General features: G+C 30.5%; 2 protein-coding genes across 36 annotated transcripts in view; one reads left to right on the top strand and one right to left on the bottom strand.

Annotated features, from left to right (window-relative positions):
- The window catches only part of LOC145329451 (alanine--glyoxylate aminotransferase-like), a 557,715-nt gene that overhangs the window by 127,102 nt on the left and 402,626 nt on the right, over positions 1 to 27,987 (top strand). The window lies entirely within an intron of this gene.
- rhea (Talin_middle and talin-RS domain-containing protein rhea) overlaps positions 1 to 27,987 on the bottom strand; it is a 205,122-nt gene that overhangs the window by 110,557 nt on the left and 66,578 nt on the right. For 18 of the 35 annotated variants that reach the window (XR_013882905.1, XR_013882909.1, XR_013882906.1 and 15 more), the window contains exons 1-2: positions 17,287 to 17,657; positions 4,581 to 4,692 (exon numbers count right to left, since the gene is read on the bottom strand). Coding sequence is in view for 30 of the 35 variants with exons in the window: in XM_080173558.1 (XP_080029684.1) it covers positions 4,581 to 4,670 (90 nt within the window). In the remaining 5 variants the exon portion in view is untranslated. Of the gene's footprint in view, positions 1 to 4,580; positions 4,693 to 17,286; positions 17,729 to 22,291; positions 22,449 to 27,987 lie in introns of those variants that run through there. The other 17 variants (XM_080173562.1, XM_080173571.1, XM_080173567.1 and 14 more) reach the window with 3 other exon arrangements.

Below are 27,987 nucleotides of genomic sequence, written 5' to 3'. Positions count from 1 at the left end.
TTATGACTTTTGTGTATAAGGTAGAAACCTAAATTTTTTTTGTGAATACTTAGATATCAATGACCTTCTGAGAAAAGTGGTGTTATGACCGTTTGACCGCTCCCTGACCGACTTTATGGCCGATTTTTGTCCGGCTTTTACTACAGACATATATCATGAATATCGTGGCCTTATTACAGCTAGAGACCTAAATTTTTTTTGGTAAATCCTTGAGCAATAATAAACAGATAAAAATATTAATTTGCGCCGCCAACCGCCGTTTTACCGCCGTAACCGCCGAAAATGGCGGTTTCCGTTATTTGCCGTTTTTCGGCGATGATCAGAAAAAGTAATATTTTTGTTATGAAAAATAAAAGTTCGTCCTAAAATATGGTCATCCTAGCTGCAAAATTGGCCGCTCTACAGCTGTTTTAAAATTTAGCGGCTGGCCGCTAAAAAGCGGCTGAGGAGCGGTCTGATTGCTATGACTAGAAAAAGTAATTTTCTCTAAAAATACACATGAACCACCAGAAAAAAAATTTACGTCTTTATCTGTACCCCCCCCCCCCCCCCGATCTATTAAGGTGGGAATTGGGGCCCGATCTGTAAGGGTTAATGCATTCAGATCAAACTGTGGCACTTTTCACCCCTACTTTTAGAAACAAAACACCCTTTGATTGCATAACATTTTTCGAGAATTTATGACTATGCGTTTTAATAAGATGTTTCTGTTATGGATCTGCATTTACATATAATGTCCAACATGCCCATCATTTTAGTATAATTTTAATATCTTATGTTATGACGCACTCTTATCTCAATGAACACTATCTTCCAGTCCTGATTTATATGAACTAAAAAGTATCTATGATAAAATCTAATAACTGTAAAGATTATATCGATACCTTTCTGAACATCTTTAGTATGTTCAGCATTAAAGGAAAAGAAAATGAGCAGAAAATTTATCTTCCTTATAATTTGAAAATAATGTAATTTTGCTTTTCCTCTCATTTTTCGGATAAAGTCAAGCATACTCTGCCTTACTTGATAAAATATTGGCATACTATGTTTTACTTGATGAAATATTGGCATAATATGTTTTATTTGGGGGAATATTGGCACACTCTGTTTTACTTGTTGTGTTTGGCACACTCTGCTTGACTTGATCCCATTTTTCTGCTTGGGAAAGTAAAATCATTATTAAACAATAAGATCTAATTTTTAGCATGAAATAATAAATATGGATTCAATGGCGTGCAAATGTTTTTGTTTTTTTTTGGGAGGGGGGGTAAACCTTTAGGGGTTAAAAAGAGAGGATGATAGACCTTCCAAATTTTAATTTTAATAGGAATTTTGTCATTTTTTACACTATTCTGAATGGATTAATAATTGTTATCAAAGAACATGGCATTTTTAGATGGCGGAAATATTTCAAAATAAATGGAAGAATAGTTTTTAGCCTATTGATCTATTCCTCATATCCCTAAGTAGATGGTTTATATATTATAATATTAACTGATATCTCGAATATAATCTAAAGAGGGCAATTTTAAATTTATTCTATATATAAAAAAAATATATATGTATAATGTATATGTTAAGATGATTTAAATTCAACATTTTAAAATTTTAATGTAACACAAAATCAAATAAAAATTTTGCCTACTACCAACTACTGAACCAATTAAGAAAAGCTTTACATAGCTCCTGTAATGGTTGTAGGCTATTGTATTTCTAAATTTATGTTCTTGGTTATGAAATAATCAAGATACAAAATATCGGCGCGCTTCGAACCTAATTTAATATCTAAAATGAAGATTCTAATGTGAACATCTACTTGAATATATTGTTTAATAGAGAAAAAAGGCCTTGTTAAGCTGTACAAAACAATGAATTAGACCTAAAAGGTTGAATCACGAAAGAGTGATATCATGAAAGTTTTTTTAACTTGTTTCGTGGAAGGTTAACAATTTATTTTTGTTTTTCTTAGAATTTTGGGGAAAACTATTACGTATAGCTAAAAATATAACATAGAGTCTCTAAAAGCAGTATCTATTTCTCATTCTAAACGCTGAAAGATAAAGAATTCTACAGAGAAATTACATTTATAGTAAATGTTTCATAAAAAACTAGACAACAAACCCTATGCCTAATATCCTTAATATAACTACTACAATAATAATCTACTCATTACACTTTCGGCCATGAGAGATATTTTATAAAACATAAAACAGGTATAAATAAGAAATAACTTCAGAGGCTATTTTGATTTCAGACTGAAGTATAATAGAGTAGTTGCACTAATAAAAAAAACTATAAAAATAGTCCATCAATTCAAAATTTATTACTTCCTTAATAGGTGAGCGTCATGAAGGGGGGATATTAGACTGTAAATTACACTTGTACCCAAAGTTTTATCACCACGATATCTTATTTGTTGGCTTTTGGGCACATTTATTGAATTTTAATTGGTTGTTTCCAAAATATTATCTACAAACTTTTGAACTACTAATTTTAATCTAAAGAAGGGTTATTTTGCCCATCACAATTAAATATTTATATATCGGCCATTGTCTTATCCCCTAAGATCCCTGGTGAGCGTTAACCATGAAGTAAAGGGTATAAAAATCTACATTACTTTGATTTAAAGACTGTGAATAATTTTTAAAGGAGGTTACAAATTTTATTTTTATGTTGCACTGTGATGCAGGGATACGACAATGGACAATGAATTGATGTTCATTCCAATTGGTCTGTATCAAAATTATCCCTTCTGTAGATTAAAGCTATGGTTTAAAACGTGAGCAAACTCAACCTTATGAACCAACCAATGAAATTGTAATAAAACTAACCAATAATTTTAAGCCAACGATAAAAAAAACCGTTATTTTATAACTTTGGGTGCTCTAGTGTAATAAACTTTCCATTGTACCCTCCCTCCCTGACAAGGATGACTACATTCATTGACAGTGTGGTAGGACAGTAGACTGTAAATTACTTAACCTTCCCAAAATCTTTCAAAATTGAAAATTTTACTTGATCAAAAAGATTAGTTTATATAATTAAATTGTTTCAAAACTTATTTTAAAGTCTTAAATAAGACTGACAATTCGATCTCAATTATCAAAAGATTTTTTTTATTGTTTTAGAGGTATCATTATAAAATTAAATCTGCTAGTGTCCCTTAATATACCTTTAAGAGTGGGTGGATTTTTATTAGGGTTCAATTATTTATGTTCAACTTTTTATGGAGATCTTATAGGGCAAAAAAACTTCAGGGTCGATTATTAGGCTTTTCATACTTTTAATTTTGCAAATTTGGCTATATGATAAAATACAGGTTAGAATTCTCCACAAAAATATGATAAAAAACGGTTAGAATTATTAAAAGCAAATAAACAAGGATGACAACATCCATAAAAGCGAAGCTCTGAAACGGTAGGACAAACGGATATTAACACTTGTATAATGTCAGAACTGAATAATCAGAATGCGAATGTATAAGAGTCAAAGCAAAATTGTAAGTAAATTTGTTGAAAAACTGCTTGATACAGGATAATGTTTATGGACATACTTACATTTTTAGGACTTGATTATAGAGTTGCTTTGCTTATAAAATTGTACTTTGTTGTCCCAGGAATCAGTATACCAAAAATTAGACCAATCGGATAATTAGGTCACATACAAATTTGTTGTTAAAAATGTAAAAAAATCAACATGTTTAAAATGGACGTACGGACATTCTGGTATTGATTATAGAGTTGCTACGCTTTCTAACTCGTACCTAACTATTACAGGAATCACCATGCAAAATTTGAAATCGATAGGACAATTCTAACATGCCTTAATTAACGAAAAAAGCTATTTAAAAAAGTAAAAAAATCAATATGTTAAAAATGGACGTACGGACATTTTGGTAATGATTATAGAGTTGCTACGCTTTCTAAATCGTACCTAACTACTAAAGGAATCACCATGCAAAATTTAAAATCGATAGGACAATTCTAACATGTCTAAATTAACGAAAAAAGCTATCCGTTACGGACGTACGGACGTACGGACGTACGGACGTACGGACGGACGGACGGACCGACCCTAATTATAGAAAAGCTTCGCTTTTAAAAAGGGTATATATTAACCAATTTTTCTTGAAACTCATATATATTTTTTAGAGTTGGGCTTGATTTTTTTCGGAACATTGTCTCCAGAGAAGTTTAAATACCTTAAATCTAGAAGCCCTAACAATGTAGCTAATACAGCATATTCTTAAATCATTGAAGGCATAGCTTTTTTGAAGTGATATCCCCTAAGGAGGGAGAGGACATGGGCTGTTTATTACACTAGACACCAAAGTTTCATAAAAAGTTTTCTTATTTGTTGGCTTAACAACGTTGGGGACTATTACATTTTTATTGGTTAGTTCATAAGGTGTCCAAACGTTTCAACCACTAACTGTAATCTACGAAGGGTTAATTTTGTGTATCATCAATTGGAATGTACATCAATTTATCGGTTATATTCGTATCCTATTAGATCCTTGGTTAGCCCTTACACAGCTATACACACCTACACACACTCACACACAAAATAAAATTGTTTACCTGTGGGGAGAACTTCAAGGCCTTCCTGACAAGCTCCACCTCCTGGCCTCTGTCGTTCCGCTCCACCACAGAGAAGCGGAGGGTCAACATGGCGCCGACACTCTCGCCTCACCTGAAATTAAAATACAATGTTAAAAAATTTACATAAAAAGGTGTTTCAATAAAGATAGAAAGGATAATTATGTTAATAATAAGTAGTGAAGCTGAATGTGCGTAAAAATTACAGTAATTGCTCTAAAACTCTTTCTATATTAAGTTAAAATAAAATCAAACTTTAGTGGTTGTCATCAGGTAGGACATAAATTAGTTAGAGAGTTGTTACGCTACTAATATATGACATAACAACTTTGAAATACGTTTAACTTTTTAACATTACAATGTATGCAATTCAAATCTATTTCCTTTTGATAAGAAGACCTAATTTTCAAGTAAAGCAAATCAAATATGTATATCAACATTTAATTTTGTTTCATGAAAAATTTTCTGTTATCGTTATACCAATCGCTGAGCTACTAAAAATCTTAAATGACCAAAAAAACAAATTTTCTAAAGCTGAAATTACTTTTTTCTCTGCTAATGAAGTGCTAAATCACTTGTTAAGGTTAAATTAGGATTAGAGCAAAGTTCGTTCTGTGCAGCTGAAATGTGTTCGGATAAGTTTTTAACTATTTTTCTACCCTTCCCTACAACTTTGAATACAATGGCCCTAGGTGCTATGGTCGCAACCGCTAATAGCTTGTAAAGTATTAAAATTGCACCTTAGTATTTGATTGATATGTATATCTTAATCAAAGGGTAGCTGCAGTACTAATAAAAATAAATCAGTAAATTTTCTTTAAATTGGAATTCCTAATTGCTTATAGAAAATGTATCTACGGTCAAAACAATTTTTTAAATGCTAAAAACTATTTTTAATGATCTGTTTTTAGGCCTGTATTACTGATGCTTTTCAGATAAAGTGTTTATCAGTCCATTTTAGGGGTAAAGCTCTTAAATCACTTAATAATTAGAACATGTACGTTAATGCTTAAAGGACAGTTTGTCGTATATTATTTTTAGCTACGATAATTAGTAAATTAGTAAGTCTTTTTTTTAACTTCTTATAATTTTACAAATTGAATTTCTAAAAGTGCAAAAAATGCGCAAATTTGATATTTGTAAAATATCTCTTTAGATATGTAGCTTGGAAATGAAAAGAAGATTAAAATATCTCCCATTGTCTTATCCCTGCTCGTAGTTGTAATGTAAAAGTAAAATGACTGAAGGAAAGATGAAAGTAAAACCTTGGGAAAGGGATACACTGTGGGCTAGAATTGAATCAAGACAAAAGTAAGTGCCGAGCCCTGGGACCTATGTATGGTGAAAATAGACATAAAACCATGATGATTCCAGGTAAAACCAAAATATTTCAGCGGGGTCTTTTTGTTTTATTTCAATTTTAAGTTCTGAAAAAAAAATGAAAAAAATATGAAAATCTTTAATAAAAAACAAACAAAAACTGTTTTTCAAAATTTTTTTTCACTAAAAGATACAAACAACTTATATACATACTATAAGCTTTAAAAAAATCAAAATTTTCAAATTTAGGACTGCCTTTCCAAGGTTAGAAGAAAAATCCTAACAACGAATTCTAACATATTTCTGATCAACATAGCAATAAAACGTCTTTTGCTAAATCTTTAACATCAAAATTAAATAGCACTTACTAAAGACTTTTTTTCATTTAAACTTATACTTTTTACATTATTTAACTTTTAAGATTGTGTTTTTTTTAAAGAAAGGTTGCGTGATTTTTTTTCTCATAATTAATTTATCTTAATATGCTGCATTATAAGTGACTGACATTGTAGGCTGTGATGGCTTAGAAAACTCAATACCAGTTTTGTTAGCCCAGGCCATCGGCCCCTCGGGGCCTACAAAACTAGTTTTAATTTTTTTTATTTTTATTTTACTATCTGCTAAAAGCTGTCTATAATCCCATACAATAAATAACTATTAAACATACCAATTAAAGTGAAACAGGGATCTTAAGGGATAAGACAAAGGATGATAAATTGATTACTCCTTCTGTAGATTAATATTATTGGTTAAAAAGTTTGGACTTTGCATGTTTGAACCATCAAATCATTAATCAATTCATAAATTATCAATAAAACATACCAAGACTAATATTATGAACCAAACAATCAAGATGAAAAATAAAGTTCCCAAAGTTTTTGAACCAATGAATGAGAAAATATTTATAAAGAACTTTGGGTACCAGCAAATTTTACATTCCAATGTCCCCTTGATCCATATTAAATCTACCATTTCATAAATTGAAGAATTTATTTATCAGTATAATTAAATTGTAAACAACAAAACAACAGGGAAGAAGGGGACATAAGAACTGTAAAGATTCTTAGAAATAGGAAAAGTTTTCTTTTGTGTGGACACTGCTAGTTTGAACCATCCAATTAAGATTTAATAAAAGACCAGTTAACTAATTAGATAACGTGTCTATAAAAACTTTTGGTACCAGTATAATTTATAGTCACATGCCATACTCGGCGAGGGTGAGGTAATAAAGAGTAGCTCACTTGTGACAGCGGGTCAAGGTATAATATACAAAAGTGTTTCATCCTTCTTCATTACTACTTAGGTCCAAACACTAAGAAAAAATGGCTACACAAACAAATAAACAGTCACATTTTTCCTCCCTTCTTGCCGATTTGCATGTATTTATCATGTATAAAATCAATTATTTATCATACATTGGAGGTAGGGGGCTTTGGACTGTTTATAACACTAGTCTAAAAAGTTCTATAATAATAATTTATTATTCGTTGGCTTATATTTTAGTAAAAATATTTTGTTTTGTTTATTCTAGGTTTTTTTAAAATGAAACTTACATATATGGAATGTGTCCCAGAAATAGAGAGGACAATTGACTGTTCAATACACTAGTCTCCAAACTTTATAAAGACACTAGCGGCTACGTCCCTAGAGGCCTCTAGGGGCACTTAAGTTGGGAGGAAGGAAAGTCGACCTCCCCCATTTTCAACTTGAGTTTTAAAAAGAAAAAGGGGAAGGGGGTTATTTTTATTAGGAGGGTGGAGATACCCTCCCCCAAAATATTTAAAAACTTCCCTGGACCTATAAGAAGCTTTAATGTAAAGGAGAACCATAACGCTTCAGCGGTTAGCGAGATCCTTTGCTACAGACAAAAAAAGCTTAATACTTTATATAATAGGATTTCTTATTCTTTGACTTAACAACTATGGTTACTTTTGAATAGTTTTGTTTTTGTCTGTTTTCAGGGGAAATTTAATTTGTATAGCAGCTATTCAAGACAGACGGCTGCATTTTTTGTTAAGATTCCCTAAACAATTTACTTTGTATATCAGTCAAGGTCTATAAATATTAAAATTATAAAATACGCAAGAAAGGTTTCAGGATTTAAAGAAATTCTTTTTAAAACTGCTTGTCCATATTCCCATCTCATCCATGTTATTGATGTTGTCATCCTTGTTTCTTTCTTTCAGGGATCTTAAGGGATAAGACAAAGGACAATAAAGTGATACATGTAGATTTCCACAAATTATGACAAGGAAACTAACCATTTCTTATGTAAAATTATTGTTTGATTATATGTTTGTAAAATATTAGTTTGAAACCATTCCATTAATTTTAGTAAAAGTACACAATTTTTTTGAGCTAACGTGGGTACTGGTGTGATTTACATCCCAATGTCCCCTCCCTCTTATAATTAGCAAAATAAATTTTAAAACGGCATTCTGCTTTTCAAAACAGGATATTTAAATAATTTGTATGATAGAACAAAAGATCCTAAAACTCTAGACAAAAAGTATCAGGATGTCTTTCTGTCTATATATAAGTGTATGTTTAACGAAGGAGGGAGGGAGTGAACTGGACATAGAATTGTAAATCATATCCAAAGTTTTATAAACACATTTTCTCATCCTTTTGATGATTTATGAATTGATTAATGATTTGATGGTTCAAACATGCAAAGTCCAAACTTTTTAACCAATAATATTAATCTACAGAAGGAGTAATCAATTTATCATCCTTTGTCTTATCCCTTAAGATCCCTGTTTCACTTTAATTGGTATGTTTAATAGTTATTTATTGTATGGGATTATAGACAGCTTTTAGCAGATAGTAAAATAAAAATAAAAAAAATTAAAACTAGTTTTGTAGGCCCCGAGGGGCCGATGGCCTGGGCTAACAAAACTGGTATTGAGTTTTCTAAGCCATCACAGCCTACAATGTCAGTCACTTATAATGCAGCATATTAAGATAAATTAATTATGAGAAAAAAAATCACGCAACCTTTCTTTAAAAAAAACACAATCTTAAAAGTTAAATAATGTAAAAAGTATAAGTTTAAATGAAAAAAAGTCTTTAGTAAGTGCTATTTAATTTTGATGTTAAAGATTTAGCAAAAGACGTTTTATTGCTATGTTGATCAGAAATATGTTAGAATTCGTTGTTAGGATTTTTCTTCTAACCTTGGAAAGGCAGTCCTAAATTTGAAAATTTTGATTTTTTTAAAGCTTATAGTATGTATATAAGTTGTTTGTATCTTTTAGTGAAAAAAAATTTTGAAAAACAGTTTTTGTTTGTTTTTTATTAAAGATTTTCATATTTTTTTCATTTTTTTTTCAGAACTTAAAATTGAAATAAAACAAAAAGACCCCGCTGAAATATTTTGGTTTTACCTGGAATCATCATGGTTTTATGTCTATTTTCACCATACATAGGTCCCAGGGCTCGGCACTTACTTTTGTCTTGATTCAATTCTAGCCCACAGTGGATAGATTAATGAAAGATAAACTGATCTTCATACAAATCTTCTGTCTAAAGTTTTATAGGTACACAAAGACAACGTTTTGTTCTTTTTATTTGGAGCAGGGTAGGATAAATTGATTTAATATTGCCCTGTCCATGATTACATGATGTAAACATAACACTTTTTATTCACTAAAAGCAGAGAAATTCAAGCCTCATAGAAAAAGCTGGGGAAAAGCTTTGCTTAGTGGAAAAAAGAGGTAGGAAATATTCTCCTAAAGGTCAAACTTTGAGGCATGTTTAGAATTTGTTATGTTCAGTTAAATCTAAATTTACCTTTTCATCATTTTAAAATGATTATTTGTATATATACAAATGTATTCAAGTCAAAATTTGATTTAAAATTGAAGTAAGATAGGTGTACCTTACTACTCTAATAGGTTGACTTATTTGATTTCATTATTAAATAACTAAAATTTTGAATTTAAAACTATAGATTACATTTCTAACGTGATTAGTTGATTTTCTTAATGTCTAACATTGAAAGAAGGACAATCTAAAAGAAAATTGTCCTGAAAATAAATTCTTGTCTCAATTAGATACAACACAACAACAAGAATAATAATATTCAAAAGGCAAAAATAAAACACAAAGATATCAATTTTGATTTTGTTTATTTCCCTAAAATTGTTACATAAAAGACAGCTTGATTTAGTTTTTATTTGCATGCCTAACTCATGCCGGGGTTTTACCTGCAGTACCCTAACCATTCCGGACTACCCAATACCCAATCTAACCTAACCTGACCTAAAGTAATAGACAAAACAAAAAACGAAAACTGTCTAATTTATTTTCAAGATAGTGTAGTAGGTATATGCTTGATTGTCACTTTGAGGGAAACCGCAGTTTATTTATTTAGAGCTACTACATAGAAAGTACTTTTCTTGGATTTTGATTGGTTGTTGTTTTCAAACTAATATTGTCTAAGCTTGTCAAACAATTATTTCAATTTATCGTCCATTGTCTTATACCTTGAAATCCCTGCATACAGCCATAAAGATTAAAGAGAAGCTGCACTGGAAATAAAAACTTGCAATAACGAGCTTTCCAGGTAGGTCGGTCAGCTTTGTAGCTCACAGTGATAAAGGATAGGTACACATTCATCCATTTTAATCATGTATTAATTTATATGTGTCAAACATTTCTTTTTTAGTTTGTGTAAAAGTGATTTTTACATATTTAAACGGGCTGGGGAAAAAGATTGTCTTTTTAATTTTCCATGATTTTATGAAATAAATGATTTAACTAAAATGCAATGAAAATCTAAAATTATAAAGGTTGATTAAGAGAAATTGGGTTTCATAAATGCTACAAACAGAACATGATTATATTTACTGACTATTGGTCCCTGTACTCAGGGAGGAGCCATTGGAACACTGGTACCTAAAGTTTTATAACAATGTTGAATTATTCATTAGTGCAAGAACTTTAGGTACTGTCATTCAATTGGTTGGTTTTAAACTAGTCTAATAACTAGGTCCAATCTTTAACCAATAAATTTAATCTACAGAAAGGATTATTTTGTTTATCATCATTAAGGATTTAAACCAAAATAACATTCATAGTCTTATCCCTGAAGATCCCTGGCTGTACACAAGGTTTAGCGGTCAAAACAACAATTTATATATGTACATTGTACACTAATGAACAACGCGCAAAAAAAGAAATTTTAGCAATGCGTATCAAAGCAAAAAAAGAAGTGGGTGTCTTACAACAAAATAGTTTTAAGCTCAGTAGAAAATATAAATAATTAACACAGTTCTGCCTGCAAAATAATAAATTAATATTTATTCTATGTTTTGATGTTAGATAGGCCATAATTTTCTATGAAAATTAAATAAATAAACAAAATTAACCCTTCTGTACTTTAAAATTATTTGTTGAAAAGTTTGAACCTAATAGTTTAGTATGAACCAAGAAAAAAAGTAGGAAACAAATAAGATAATGTAGTTATACAACTTTGGGTACTAGTAAAATTAGTAATGATTTTTTTGCTTTCCCTAACCCACACCAAAGAAAATTAAAGCTTACCGAACAAGATTCCTAAACTAAGCAAAGAAAATAACAAGAAATTGTTCAGGATAGTAGCTTATACATTTAATTATATATTTAATTTGTTTGATTTTTTAGCTGTCTCAAATTAAGAATTAATCAATTTTAAGGAACTCAATACATATGGAATTAAAACTAGGTATCCAAAGCCGCCACCGTAAATGTACGTAAATGCAGCCGCCAGTAACATTGAGCAGCATTGTTTTGGTCACAGTAGCTGAAAATGTCATGTCCTTGTCGCTAAAAGTAGAAAAATACTAAATCTTGGGACAATGATCATCCGAAAAGGCTGCTTAAAAATTGTAACAAAATTAAGAAAATAAATTTCTTCTGGATTTGATTAAGATTAAAATTTTACCCAAAAATGCAAATTGTGAAGCAAAAAATGTTCTAGATTATGCAACCTTTTTAAACATTTTTAGTAGCACAGCTACTCTATACTACACTTTCCATTGTCTTGTAGTCGACTAAACTTCAAGGAGGGAGGTAATAGTAGACTTTAAATTATCATGGTACCCAAATTTTGTTACTACTAAATCTTATTCGTTTTATCAAAAACTTTTGGTATTTTTATTGAATTGTTATTGGATGGTTACAAACTATTTTTGTCCATATTTTTTAACCAATAAAGTTATCCAAAAGAAGGAGAATGTATTTTTTTATTTGGGATATACATCAATTTATCATCCATTTGTTATCCCTTTAGGATCCATGATTAAACTCAAACTAAAAAGTCGGATAATAGAACTTAGAAATACCAAGTTATGATTGTGCTTAATATGGATACCAATATTCTTGTTAAAAATATGCAAATTAAACAAAATTTAGATTTAATTTTACAATTTAATTTTGTTTTTATTATAACATCTTCTGTTTTTTTGTGTTTTTGATTTTAGAAGATATAGGCGTGTTAGTTCTTTACTTAAATGAAATAAAATACACGACTTTCAGTATCTAACAACATTACCCACAGTCTAAAGATTAATTTGTGAAAAAAATAGGACAGATAAAAATATTGCCTTATTTATAAATTAGAGGTTTAAAAAATTTTCGTCTATGACTGTATCTACACTGGTTAGCATTGAATTTAAAACAATATTTCGTGATTTTAAAGTATTTTTTAATTCTACAAAATCGAATATTCCTATAGATTAAATAAGAGCTTTATTAAGTCGTACTTTAACTTTAGGTAAAAATTATCAAATGATGTTAGCTGACAAAATTCATAATTTTATTTATGCATCCCAAACTCACGAAATTTTGAATTATATAGGATGTAAGAATGTGTAATCTGGCTTAAAAATTAAATTTTTTTATATATTTGCTGTAATAATATGTAAATATTACTATGAAAGTAACTTTTTCTTGTATTTACGTTGACATTATGATCAACATTATTAATAATTACTATATTTGTATATCTATCTGTAAATAGAGTAAATATAAAGTTATGCTTTTAATATACAAATTTTTTGGACAGTATACTCATCCATTTATTCCCGAACTTTTTGCTGTAAAAAATTAGCAGAAACAAAAGCAGATTTTTGAAATACTGGAATCTCTGTGCGCCAATTTCATGTCTAAACAAACCAAAACTAGAAGTATTTGCAGAATCCAATAATTACCAAATGGAACATTCTTACAACCAACATCCCCCTTGTTGTGTTTCTTAGATGGTAATATCTAGGTTAATGTCTAAAAAAAAGTCCTTCAGTTTTCTGTTCAAGCATAACAAGGACATTTTTTTATTATTTTAAGCATTAAACAAATTTAGATAGAGACTACGTAAATTTACTTAGGATTAAACAAAAAATAACTCTTGAGCATTACGTATACATTAAATTAGGTAACAGTCGTAAAAGACGGACGTACGAGAGCAGAAAATATAGCTACGCTACTAAATAAGAATGGTTATGTCAACTACTTGCAACAAACGGAAAAATACCGAAAAATATGACCCACCCAACCCCAAATATAAAACCATCTATTTGATAATAAAAAAGTTAATTACGCCTAAAAATTTTATAATATTTGCATTTTTCTGCGCACTGTTACAATGGATTTATTATCACTTGGATATTACACCAGATTATCATGAACTCTAATAAATTGAAACTTGTAGCTGGCTAAAATAACGATTCTCCATCCCCTCCCCTCCTACTGGATACGACCTGTGTCCCATAGAGTAGTGGTTAGCGCACTACGCTGTGGTTGGGAAAATCCGAGTTCAAGTCCCCTCATAGATATTGCACTTGGATGACAAATGCTGTTGCAATTTGTCAGAATATAATCACGCAACCTTCCCTGAGATTTGTAGGAAGTTAGGATCCTACCTATCAAGCAACTGTAATCGTGCTTTCCCTCGTCCATGCTCCTCATTCATATGAGAGTGCCATTAATTAGGGTGGCTTAATATGGAACACCTGCCAAAACTCTAGGCCAGGGTGATGTAATAATTGAGTAGCTTCCACGGGAATTGCGGGTCAGTCTGTAATGTAACATATAATACACTCAGCTGTACGCGAAGCTTACCAATCTAGGATTGGCCAAAGGATTCTCACCTCCAATCTCCTCGTGCATCTGAATCCTAACTTCAGAGAATCAAGGCTACATATATACATACATACCTGACCAAGATGTGATATCCATGTTAGCAACCTAAATTAACGACGATTTTACCCCTGTCCATAATATCCACGTATATTCTATATCCATTACTGTTATACAAATAATTTAAACCGATGCTAAACGATTTAGATCCTTCAATGCTTGTGTTTAATTCTAGTTTGAAAGTAACATAGTAACATAGCAAAGTACTCCAACCCCCTCCACCCCACCAAACACAAAAATATCTGCATTAAAGAAAGATTTGATTATTTACATAGCAAAGTTTAATTGTTGAACACCTGTCTTTTTAAAAGCTAAATAAACATTCAATAAATATCTTTGGGGAACATTACTGTAAAAGTCTTTGATTAAAGCGATAAAAAAAATATATGCGATTTTGAGTCACGCAGTTACTTAAATCTTACGGAATAGGACAATGGACGTTAAATATATCTTTCTCTATAAAATAGGTATTATATGCCTATCCAATTATATTTTTTGAGATTTTTAAAAGCCTAAAGCAAATTATTACATAATTTGGTAAGTCCTTTAAAAATCATTAATTTATAATTTAATCATTATCCTATATTTAAACAGCTGGCAAACTCAACCCTTCCCCTCTCACCATAATTTATTTGTATGATTCAACCCCCTCGTGAAGGCACGCCCTAATCTACCCCTACCGACCCGCCCTATCTTTTATATTATTCATTGATTTCTATTAACAACAATGGGGGTGGTATTTATTTACCCATGCAGTTTATAAAATTACAGGCAGGGGGGAAACATTGGCCTAAAACTTACACTAAGTTTTATAACCATGTTATCGTATTCGTAGGCACCAAAACTTAAAAGTTTTATTGAATTTTGATTGATTGTTTCCAAAGTAGTATTGTCAAACCTTTCAACCGATAATTTTAATCTAAAAAAGGGGTTATTTTGTTCATCACATTTGGACTATGCATCAAATTTCATTGTCTTATCACTGATGGTACCCAAAGTTTTATACCCATGTTATCGTATTCGTTGGCTCAAAAACTTTGGATACTTTAACTAAATTTTAATTGGTTGTTTCCAAATTAGTATTGTCAAAACCTTTCAACAGATAATTTTAATCTAAAAAAGGGGTTATTTTGTTCATCACATTTGGACTATGCATCAAATTTCATTGTCTTATCACTTATCACCCAAAGTTTTATACCCATGTTATCGTATTCGTTGGCTCAAAAACTTTGGATACTTTAACTAAATCTTAATTGGTTGTATCCAAATTAGTATTGTCCAAGTTTTTTTTTAAATGGTGATTTTGTTTATCTTCAACTAAAATAATTTGTTCATTGTCTTATCCCTTAAGATCCCTGCGTTTTCAATACTACAAAAAGACAGACAAAAGCAATTTAACTTTTTTTAGCATAATCGAGGACTTGATATATATTTCTATACACTCAATCTAATTAATTTAATGAAATCTACAACCCTTGTCACCCTCCAATATTTATCAGAATTTAACATTTAAGGATAAGATTTAATTAATCATATATTGTTCTATCTTTACAAAAAAAAAAGAGTATAGTATAGTATAACAGGCTTAGATATAAATGCTACAAACTGAATAAAGTTGGTGAGTGTCTGTCCCTAAACCTTGCAATATCTCAGGGATTTTCAGGGATAAGACAATAGATGGTAAATTTATATACTTGTCCAATGATAATCACAAAATTACCTCTTCTACAGATAAAAGTTATTGGTTGAAAAGTTTGAACACTTCTAGTTTTAGCCAACCCAAAAATATTCAATAAAAGTACCCAAAGTTTTTGTGCCAACGAATAAGATAAAATGGTTCAAACTTTGAGCTCCAGTGCAATCTATATCCCAGTGTCTCCTCCCTCCTTGTAGAATCTAAAATCTCACACGCTCGAGATTACTAAACTTTTAAAACATTCTAAATTGAAAAAATAGATTTTGCATAAAGTAAACTGCATTATAATCCAGGGATCAAAAGGGTTAGGACATTAGATGATAAAATAATTTACAAATTACATTCACAATTATTATTCCTAATCCTACTTTATATTAGGGGGTGATTAAAAAATCTTTGAGTGGCCAATTCCCTAATCCGTGTTCTCGCCCAATGTACGTGAAATTTGATCTGCAAGTTCCCACATCATGAATAGTTATATCATGTTTTAAATAAAAATTCAGGTCTTTCCAGGGATATTGAGGGTTAAGACAATAGAAAATAAATTGATGTACATACCCATTGATGCTAAACAATATAACCACTTCTGTAGATCAAAATTATTGTTTGAAAAGTTTGGACACTGTCAGTTTGGAATCAACCAATCAAAAACGTGGATGTAAAACCCCCAATGTAATTATTACTCCGATTTCCCCTCCCTCACTGCTGTATAAATAGTTATGCCATGTTATAAATAAAATTCAGGTGTTTCACCCACAATATAGATTTTGTTATTTTTAGAAGCACACATTTTCTGTAAATAAGCATGTCTGCTTGTCTTACTGGTTGTCTGTATCGATAGAAGATTGGTAGCGGAATGATTGATAAAATAATTAGATTTCTTGAAATATAATAGTTGCTTGTTGTCACTTTACTATTTTAGAACTTATATTGTCCTTGATGCTTTATTAATTGCCTTTTTAATGGGAATACCTAGAAGCATAATTCTTTATAATTATATTAGGTAGGGTTAAATTAAATCAAGCTTATTATAGGATCAGGTGTAAACATTGAATTTGTTTTGATTTAGACATTTGATGTACTTTTGGTAAATGTTTAGAGCTTAATTAAACTAAAAAAGGCAACAAATATAACCTTAAAATATTAGTATACTGTTGATTACACATCTGTTGATTTTAAAAAGGGCAAAAGAACTAAATTTTAATTAAATTAATAACCATTAAAAACCGCCATTCAATCCAAAAAATTGCGAAAAAATTAAACACCTGAAGTTAAAAACTAGTTTGGTATAATTCAGGGAGGGATGAGACTTTAGCACTGAAACTAATTCAAACCTTGTTCATTGCAAGCTACCAAATGCATAATTTAACACAAGAACTAGGAGAAGATTTTAATTGATTATCCATTAATATATCTCTTAATCCCTGGGTTGAATTTGAAGTAAAATTTATGATGTCATAACACAGGGAAAATTAATTCAGAATAAAAACACACCTGGTACTAAATTTTCACCAAAACGCCTTTTTTTGTCAGGGCAAATTTTTGGGCTTTTTAAAGGCAAGTCAATAACAAATAATAATATCTTCTAAAACAGCAAATATCACTTGCAGATATGAAACATTTTAACTAGTGATACAATACATATTTCTGAATTTTATCACTTTTGTTGATTTTAAGCACATTAATTTATACTTTTATTATTCACTAGATTATTGGGAAATTTAATCAAACTTTTTACAAATGAAATAAAATTACATTTTTACTTATTTAAAAAAATAAATCACTTATAAAAAAGCACTTAAAATAACTTATTTCTTAAAACTCTAGCGTGCGCTTACGCGCGACAGATAGAGCTTAGATTTTGAGTTTGACTGAGGCATCAAATAAGCCATAGGAAGATAGACAGATAGATAGATACCAACAACACTGAACACACACACACACCTACACTGAGAGAGAGGGGGGAGGGAGAGAGAGAGAGAGAACATGTTTCTATATCGCGCACACCTGGGAACCTCTATACTCAAAATCTAAATTTAAAAAGTCGGAAATTAAATAGATTTTTATGGCAATATCTATCAAAAACCATCATATTAAATTCTGTCAAAGAAAATGTCTTATAAGATTAAATGTTAATAAATTTCTTTTTTTGTTTGTTAATTTTCTAACGCTATATTAATAATCCTTGTCCCCTCTCATATATACGGATATGGGCATCTTGCTTCAAGGAACAGGGAGATAAAGGAAGAGGGATTAAAAGGGTAGGAGGAGCTTTGTAGTATTATAGGCAGTTTTTAAAAGGTTCAGTACATTTAAACAACCGAAGAATTTATATTTCTTGCATTTTAGGAGTTTGTTAAAAACTATCAATATAATGTTTAATTTTTTTATTTAAAATGTCAATTATGTTCATACAGAGCGTAGCAAAAATAAGCTACGTTTTTGTCTGTATGACTGGGTGTTAAACCGTCTGTGGATGTGTGTTTGGTGTGGTATACAATGTGGGATTGCATTTAATGCAGTGCATTTTGTGAAAATATACTCATGTTATGACTTACTAACATAAGTAAAGTAATATCATGTTTCTATTTGTATGAAATTTAAAGATGACAAATCTGCAAATTGAGCCCTGTGGTTATTTAGCCGACACCGCAAAGGAAGGTCCATGAAAAGGAGAAGAAAAGGAGTGAAAAAGAATGGGCAAGGGGTTGATAACAAGGAAGGGGTGGGGAAGGGGGGGGGGTAGACCGCAACACTGCATAATAACATAACACCAACAACAAACCCCCCCTCCCCCACCCCTATTAAATTCCTTTCCCCAACTCTTCATTATTTGTGAAAATCCCATTTAATTTAAATCAATTTGCTGCTAGCCTAATAATCTCAGAAGTGAACCCTTTCGCTTTTCCTTTTACAATATAAAATCATATTTTAATCTATAAACTCCATATTTAACATATTAACGATTGAAATCTATAAGGAGGAGTGCGAAAACAGGGGGTTAGAACACTATCAATGGAAACAAATAGGATATTGTACGTCCCACTTGCTCTGAAGCCTAAAATTCATAACATACTTTCAAGGTACTAGGGCCCATATTTAAAATATTTATCTCATTTTTGTGGCTTTATAATTAACAAGGACAAGCATGTTCATAAGAAGACAAGCGCACCAAAAAAAAAACATGCATAGACCTTCAAAATTGTATAGATGCAACTTAAAATTATTGTTTAAATAGGATGCAATATAGCACAAAAGCGGATAAAAAGCATTCAACTTAAGATTGATTCCACCTTTTGAAAAAAAATTGTGTTTTTTCATTTCTTTATTATTCGATGCAAGATTTTCCAATAAGGTTCAGAACCGGTTTTAATCCAGCAGATATCAATCGGTTCGAAGCCATACTGGTAAATGACTTCAAGATATACTTTGAAAAAGTAATTTTCAAACAACAGAATATTTTTAAAAACTTGCCCAAATGCTTTCACCTATTTATTTATAAAAGTGTTATTATAATCAAATCATTTTACTGCTCTAGGCAGCAACTTTTAGAAATGTGTACATTTAAAAACCAGGATGACAAAATCCATAAAAGGGAAGCTTTTATAAACAGTAGGACAAACGAATATTAACACACTTGAAGAATGTCCGAACAAAATAAGCAGAATATAAATGTAAAAGTCTAAACAAAATTGTGAGTATATTTTCGCAAATTGGATTAAATACATGTTACTGTTTAAGTACAAACTTACATTTTAGGACTTGATTATAGATGACTCGCTCATAACATTGTGCCCAATCGTCGTTATTTAAAAAATAAGATGAATAATAATATCACTGTCAAAAATGAACGTACTTTCATAAATGATTATAGAATTGCTAAGCTTTCTAAATGGTACTCAATTGGTACAGAAACCATCATGAAATTCTGATAACTAACGATAAGAGCTATACGAATCGAATAGGACGTATTTATATTGTATACCCCCCTTTGGCACGCCTCTGATTAAATCTGTAAATTAGAGTTTTATTCTCATGTTCAACCCACATCTTTTTTGTACACAAAACACATATTTCAAACAATCATTACATAATTCAAGTAACTAATTATCCCTTGTCCCTTGTTTTAAATTGATTTAGGAATGCTTAATTAATCCCACAATATGGCTGAATAAATTCTAAATATTTTGTCAAATAGCTGTGTGTAGAGACAGACAAACAGACTGACTCACAGACAGAAAAGTAAATCGAGAGACAAACTGACAGGCAGACAGACTGAGGTAAAAAAGGAAAGAAATTTGAAATGTCTACTGAAGCAATCATTAATTTTGTGTACACTCTAAATTCTAAATTATTTTAAGAATTTATGAATTCTAAAATGTACAGTTAAAACATATTTTAAAAAAGGATAGGAGTAAAAAACAAGTCTCACATTGCAAAAAAATGAAATTTCACTGAAAAATTTTAAAAACTTTCTGAGTATGGTGTTCAGAAAATTATCCCATCGCCTAAAGTTGTTGCATAGAGCTGCACTAAATTCAGTTCACAGCTAGCATTTAAAATAATCATTTATAGCATTTTTTTTGGCCGTAATGTTATGTTTAAAAATTGAAGGATAGGTAGTTTTTGAAGTTGAAATGTAAACACTTAGTAGGCGACCATAACAGATCTTATATAAACAACTTTGGACTATTTCCCTTAAATCTCAATTAGACCACTATTAGCCCCCTTCCCTGTAATTCATATTTTAAGTTAGAATGAAATCATGCATTTGGTAGCTAAAAATAATTGAAAGTGTAGATTTCTTTGAAGCTTAGTTAGGTTATTATGGCCCTAAAAGAGCCCCGTTGAAATCTAAATCTAAGTGTTAAGATGTGTTTGGAAGAGGGTGGGTTAATTTTGGTCTAGTAGAGATCAATTTTTAACTATGCAATTTTAAAAAACATAAAGGTAAAATATAAGAATTTATAAAAAAAGTTTTAGAAAAAGAAACTAGGTTTAATACTGTTTTAATAAAGTATGTAGCATGGGAAATACAACAAAAGATTATATGTTCTTGTTTTTTTTAACTTAATTTCATTTTATACTTTTCCAAGTAATCTAAAAGCAAAGTGTTAAGTTTTTTTTCGGTCTATCCTCAGAGTTAGGAATTGTATTCAATATTTTTTTCTTCAAATTATTATTTTTTTTCATGGATTAATTACAGATGAATTAATTTTCCAAAATTAAAAACTACTCTTATTTTTATGGAAAGAAATTACAGAAAAGCATATTTTGAAACACTTATTTCATACAAATAAAAGTGTATCACAAAATTTAAATTAATGAATATTTGTCACTTTCTTCGTTGAGAAATATCAGATCACATTTACTTCAAAGAAAAACTTAATTTTTTTCCAAGACAAATATGTACTTGTATGAAAAATTTTATAACAGAGAAGACATGCACATATGTACTGATTCAAATAGATTTAATGTTACAATAGTTATAGTAGTTGGTCAAACTGGCACCATAATCCGGTAAACTTAAAAAGGAAATTCTAGCAGACAAACACACATACGATAATAATTATTTCTTTCTGCTATACATATGTTTTGGAAAACCTTAGGTATAAATTTTCTATTATGATAACATGATACAAAACATTAAATGTTTGATTGCATGTAGAAATTGCTTACAATGGAGACCTTTTTTGCACACATTTTTTACATAGTGTACTTTTGCCAGGGGTAAAGTTATAAGGAATTAAATAAATCTCTTCCATAAAAAAAGCTATTTTATTATCTTGTAAATTGATAAGAAAAAAAGTAGTAAAAACAATTGGTTTCGTCTTTATAATGATTGTTTTTAATACAATTAGTTAAAAGTAAAGGTCAAAACAGTTTTCAATGGAGTAATATCCAGGGAGGGAGGGGACAATTGACTTTAAATTATAAATAAAAATTATTTAATCTAAAGAAGGTTATTTTCCTTAGCATAAATTTGCATCTTATTTTAAAAAATAAACTACCTTCCATGGGCCTATCCCTCTGTTCCTGCGTTGCATTGCTCATCTTTTACAATTTAATGATGTGAGAAAAGTGGTATTTATGGCCGGGGTTTAATTTTTACGCTGTTTCCTCTCCCTCCCTAATAGAAATAGAATACAAGTGTCATTTTTATAATAGCTGGGGTACCCTAAACTCTAATTTGTCCGTATGTCCGCAATATAAAGAAGTTCTTGGATTTTTCATAGATGTTATTAACATTTCTGTTATGTGAAAGAGGTTACTAAAGTATTATGTTTATTAAAAAATGGTTTTTAAAAAGAAAATATAAGATCAGTGGCGTTCCTATAAAATTAAAATTAGGAGGGGCTGCACCTCCCCCCCCCCCCCCCCTCCCTGGTGAATCAATGTGCATCCCACTGAATAAGATTGACGGTCAAACGGCTACTTGACTGCTTACTTATTACCAACCTTTTTTCTAGCTATCTAAACATAAAAAAATACAACTTACCTAAAAAATAAATAACAATAAATTAATCTGACACGTTTTTATAACACTAGATTATCAATAATAATTTTGTGGTGTTGTTGTATATTTGATATTCAATTAACTATATTTTCAATTTTACACAAATTTTCTCTCGCCTCGGCTCACTTGTACGCTAAACCTAATATCAAGCGTTCAAACACAGTCGCTGATATAATTAAGAGCATAAAATGGTTAGCAGGCGCCTCCAATGGTTTCTGGTTGGGGGAGGGGGGCCCGGGGGGGCGTTTAATACGGCCCTAAACAAAACAAATTAGACTTTAACAGTTTTATACAGGGATAAGGGATAGGAAACCTGGCCATAAATTAGGTCTCGGCCTGGTTTTGAAAGGGATCATGCAACTTTTACCATTTGCCTAATTTAATGACCTTACTGGCGGACGGCTCATATTGGCTACCGCTCTAAACCAATAGTGTTCTGTGATTTGGGCTTGTTTTGTATCAACCAATCACCAATTGGCGGAGCCAATTGGTGATTGGTTGATACAAAACAAGCCCAAATCACAGATGGCGGAAATTTTACAAGCAGACAATTCTAGAAAAAATAATGATTTCGTCTGCTACGAAAAAATAAATATAAATGGTGTTAGATCACATTAGTTTAATTATTAAATCTGCTTAGAGTTAAACATTAAAAAAGGGCCACATAGAAAAAACAAAAATAACGGGATTATTTTTTTGGAAAGAAGGTAGCTACGAATTTTCATTTGGTAGTTTATAAATTAGATGTTGTATTTTGAATTTTAAAAATTTAGTACGGAGTTGATACAACACCTTCACCCTAATTTTTGTACAATACAACACAGTACAGATATATCATTACATTATATCCAGTATAGTATCCAAAGAACTTGATAGAATGTTACCCAAGTGCATATTTATTTATTTATTTTGAATTTTAATTAGCAATGAAATTTTCAAATAAAATTTTTACTCATTAATAAAAATGCAAATAATACAAACTAAAATCTGTCTGAGGGAAACCCAACGATAGCTTTCTGACAGTTCAAATTACCAAAGTAAAAGATAAAAAATTTTGGGAGAGAAAAAACTTCATTTTAACAAAAGCCATTAATATATAGGTTTATCAAAAGTTATGTTTTTTACTTTAAACTAGCTACCTGAATTTGATTCTATACTTTATCTACACACACACACACAGCTTTTTCATTAGCATTTTATACGAACCACTGCGCTATCCCAAAACTGGTTTATTAGGCTAGAAATAGGCCTAGGCTTGAAATAGGCCTGAAATAATATTTTCCTACGTTTCCCATCCCTTATCCCTGGTTTTATATAAATAGAATAATCACTGAATTAAATCTTTAATATAATCAATTTATTTCAATTTTAAATGTCTTAAACTCAGTGTTATTGAAATTTTAAGTTTTTATTGGTTAGTAATTATTAATAAATCACTGATTTGAACAAACTCGCAGTGATCCTAAGGGATAAGACAATGGACGATAAATTGATATTGATTGGCCCCTTATATGGATTAAAATGATCAGTTGGAGATTAAAACACTAGTAGGTTGGATCTAAGTTTTTGATCTAACGAATGAGATGACTTTGGGTATATAAAGAAAACAATTCCTAAATAATTTTCTTGAACGGACGTACGTTTGCAGGTTTATATGTTCACAAAAGTTTGTAACCTAAGCTTGATAAGAGTTTAATCATATCCGCTTATACTTAAATGTTAAATACAATATCAAACACGGTTTTTTTTTATTTGTTTGTTAGCAATTTAACACTTTTTAAATAGTACTGGATATTAGGGTGTAGATTTTAAAGAGTAACCAAGGAGAAGGCTGTAAATTATACTGGTACCCAAAGTTTTATCATAAATTGGATATCTTATTATTTTTACATAATAAGTTTGGGTACTTTAAGTGAATTTTGATTGGTTGGTTTCAAATAAGTAGTGTTCAACCTGTTTAACCAATAAGTTGAATCTACAGAAGGGTTCATTTTGAAGATATAAATTTATGTTCCATAGTTTAATTTCCTAAAATCCCTAATCTTTGTATAAAATATTTAAAAATATTATGATTGTTTGATATATAGAAAATTTAGCTGGGAAGAAAATGCCTTTTTACTTTTTTAGAAGCAAAATGGTTTCATCGGCATAATATGGGACGTAAAGACCCGAATCGTAGAGAAGCTGCAGTTTTAATCAATAAAAGTAAAAAGTTATGTAAGGTGTTAATCGGATTAAAGATATAAGACGCGTTTAGCAAGCATATAAGGGATTAGACAATCGACAATAAATTGTTTTATATCCCCAAATATGGTAAAAATAAAGTACCCCTTCTGTAGATTAAAATGATTAAATTAGATGATTAAAATACCCAAATGTTACAGTCTAATATCCCCTATCTCCCTGAAATAAGAAGTGTTTAGTAATAATCAGGGAGAAGGGGGCAATTGACAATTAAATTAGGTAATCATTAATTTTATCCATTTTTCTTCCCAATATCTACCACAAAAGTCTTTTATTTACCAGGAAGGAATTGGACAATGGGCTGTTATTACAGTAGTCACCAAAGTTTTATAATATCATTTTCTTTTTCGATGGCTTAACAACTTTGGGGACTTTTATTAAATTGTGATTGGTTGGTTCATAAAGTTCAGTGTCCTAACGTTTCAATCACTAATTGTAATCTACAAAAGAGGTGATTTTATGTAGAAGATAAGTGCCCATTGTCTTATCCCCCGAATCCCTGTATGTTAAGTAATAATATAATTGAAGGAAAGAAAAGAGGGAGAGAAAGATAGATATGATTATTAATTCAGGGAAACAAGAATATAACAATAGAACATAAATAATTAACAAGGAAAATTTGAGGAAAGGCTATAATATTCAAGAGGACAGATATTTACAGATTTTTTCCCTTAGACATTCAAAAAAGAAAAGAGATTTGATTATACGTGTGTAGTGTAGGTATAAAAAGCGCGGATAAATGGAAATAAAAAATTACATTTTAAAACCGCCTAATACAGGGTGTGCCTCATAAATCGGGACATTTTGTAGTTTTTAAAGAAATGAACATAAAATCGTCAATTTTAAAGATTTTATTGAATTTTAAAAACTGGGAAGCAAAATAAGTGCGATCTTTTATACTTGAGAAAAGTGATTTATCAATGTCAAGCTAATAGGTATTTCAATACCTATAATACTAAAATTTATAATAAAACTTTTTGGTTTTTATGGTCATCGATAGATATTAAGTTGTCGACGCTTTAGCATTTAATGAAAGTGGTACTGACCACGGAGTTAGAGAACAATGGGCCGTTTTTTACACTAGTTTCCAGAGTTTTATAATAAGTTTCCTTATTAGTTGACTTAACAACTTTGGGGATTTTTGTTGAATTTTGATTGGTTGGGTTATCCAGTTAAGTGACCAAACGTTTCGACTTGTAATTGTAATCTACAGAAGGAGTAATTTTGAGTATCATCATTGGGGATGTACATCAATTAATTGCCATTGTCTTATCCCTTTAGATCCCTGGGTGTTGACTGACACATCAACACCATTTGCGAGTTTGACTTACGATAACTCAAGGGAGGGACGGGACAACATTGGACTGTAAATTACGCTTGTACCCAAAGATTTTTAACCCACATTATCTTATTCGTTAAAATACTTTGGGTTCTTTATTGAATTTTGATGTTCCAAAAAAATGTGTCCAATCTTTTCAACCAATAATTTTAATCTACAGACGGGGTAATTATGAATATCATTAATGCGAATGTATATTAATTTATCGTAAAATGTCTTATGCCTCAAGATCAATTGATAAACCTTACAATAAGATGTACGATATAACTGAATTATAGAATATTTTATAGATCTAGTCAAAATCATTTTATAGAAGCTATGCTTATAAAAACATCAATCTTTTTTTCCTTTAAGACTTAACCCCACGGGGTTAAATCACCGCACCCCTAGAGTTCAACTATTGCAAAAATATTAATTATTTTTTTTACATATTCATTTAGTTATCTGCAAAAAATTACGTTTCTACGTTTTATAAAAAAAAAGTTTCTTTAGTATTTAAGCTTAGGTATTGGAATTATAATTCTAATTTTTTTAAATTCGGTACGTCTGTCTGTAATGCTAAAATTGAACTTTTTATCTGAATTATTTTTATATATTTATTCTATTCACCTGATTTTTAGTGCAAAGATTCCTAGGACAACAAGATATACTATTGTATGTAAGCGAAGCATCTCTATAATCAAGTCCTAAAAATGTTAGTATGTGTATTATTTAGACAATTCTGCAACAAATATATATATACACAAACATCTTAAATCAATATTCTGCTTATTAAGTTATGACACTCTACAAGTTGTTAATGCTTCGCTTTTTTGGATGTTGTCATCCTTGTTTTAATATAAGATTAAGGAGCCTAAAGTATGTTAAAAGTGCCAGCTATTCCAAGAAGCCTGGCAGTGTGCGCGCGTAAGGGTATAAAAATTAATAGCTGTTCAATTAATGTAATTACCCGAGTGTATATTATAATGACAGGCAGCCAAAATATGTGCAAGCAAGGAAGGGGCCGGGAGGGGGGGGGGGGGGAATAATTTTTAAGCACACCCAATGTTTTGCTAGGTATTTAATTCTTTTGTAAGCGGATTGAAAAGGGTTTGTTAGTCCATTGAACATTGATTCAAATAATTCTTTAGAAATATACAAATACAATGTTCGTTTAGAATAAATATTAGTTAAAACTTTGATTTACATTTTGCCAGCTACTCTTTACTAAAAGTTTATTCATCCGACTGTAGACTGTAAAACACAGTTATGCTATATTCTCATAAGCTCATTGCTTATTTCAAAAGACTTGGAGCTTTATAGGAAAACAAAATGAGCTTACAGAAAATTACTGACAATAATCAAAAAGCTTATTGTAATTGCTGCGCTACTTATGGAAATAATAAATTCCAACCCTTTACAAACATGGAGAAAAAAGCAATTTTACTCCGCCAAAAGTAAGAAAAAAACTGTGAAGTGCATTAAGGACCACTACTGTTCTAAAAATACCTCCAGGGTGGGGCTTTTAAAAAGGAATGTGCAATGTTCCATGGATATAAGGACCTATCAATGAAAGATGAATTATTTCTACCTAAAAGAGTTGAACCTAGCCCCCCCCCCCTTTAATGTGTAACAAAATTAAAGGGTAAATATTTTTTTTTGCATTAACCTATCCTTGTTTTATTGAATTGCAATGCACAATTAAAATTGCATCAATTTTTTCCTTAATTCCTAAGTGGCAGTTGAATTTGTTGATACCTCCAACCATTTTTACCATAGCAAAGCTACTCTTTATGTAAATCATATCGTATGTCTTACATTCAGATACAAAGCACATGTGTTATGCAATTATTTAAAATTATTTCATAAAACAAAGTAAGTCGCTAACTATATTTGCTTGAGACTCATATGAAATTAAGATCTCCATCGGACCAGCCGTTAGAGAGAACTTAACGGACAGACAAAAACTCTTACTACTTTAAATATAGCTGGCTGCTGAGTCCCTAGCATTTGGTAGTTCTATATTCGATAGGATATGGAAGGGCAGAAAAAAAGCCTAAAACCATCCCTGAACCCATAATAAGCTTCACTGTAAAGGAGAACCACATCGGTTCAG

Source organism: Acartia tonsa, chromosome 10 (genome assembly GCF_053477335.1).
Source record: "Acartia tonsa isolate MP-2025a chromosome 10, ASM5347733v1, whole genome shotgun sequence".
NCBI classification, from domain to species: Eukaryota; Metazoa; Arthropoda; class Copepoda; order Calanoida; family Acartiidae; genus Acartia; species Acartia tonsa.
The sequence above is the reverse complement of the archived record's forward strand: the minus strand, read 5'-3'. Positions and strand labels throughout refer to the sequence as shown.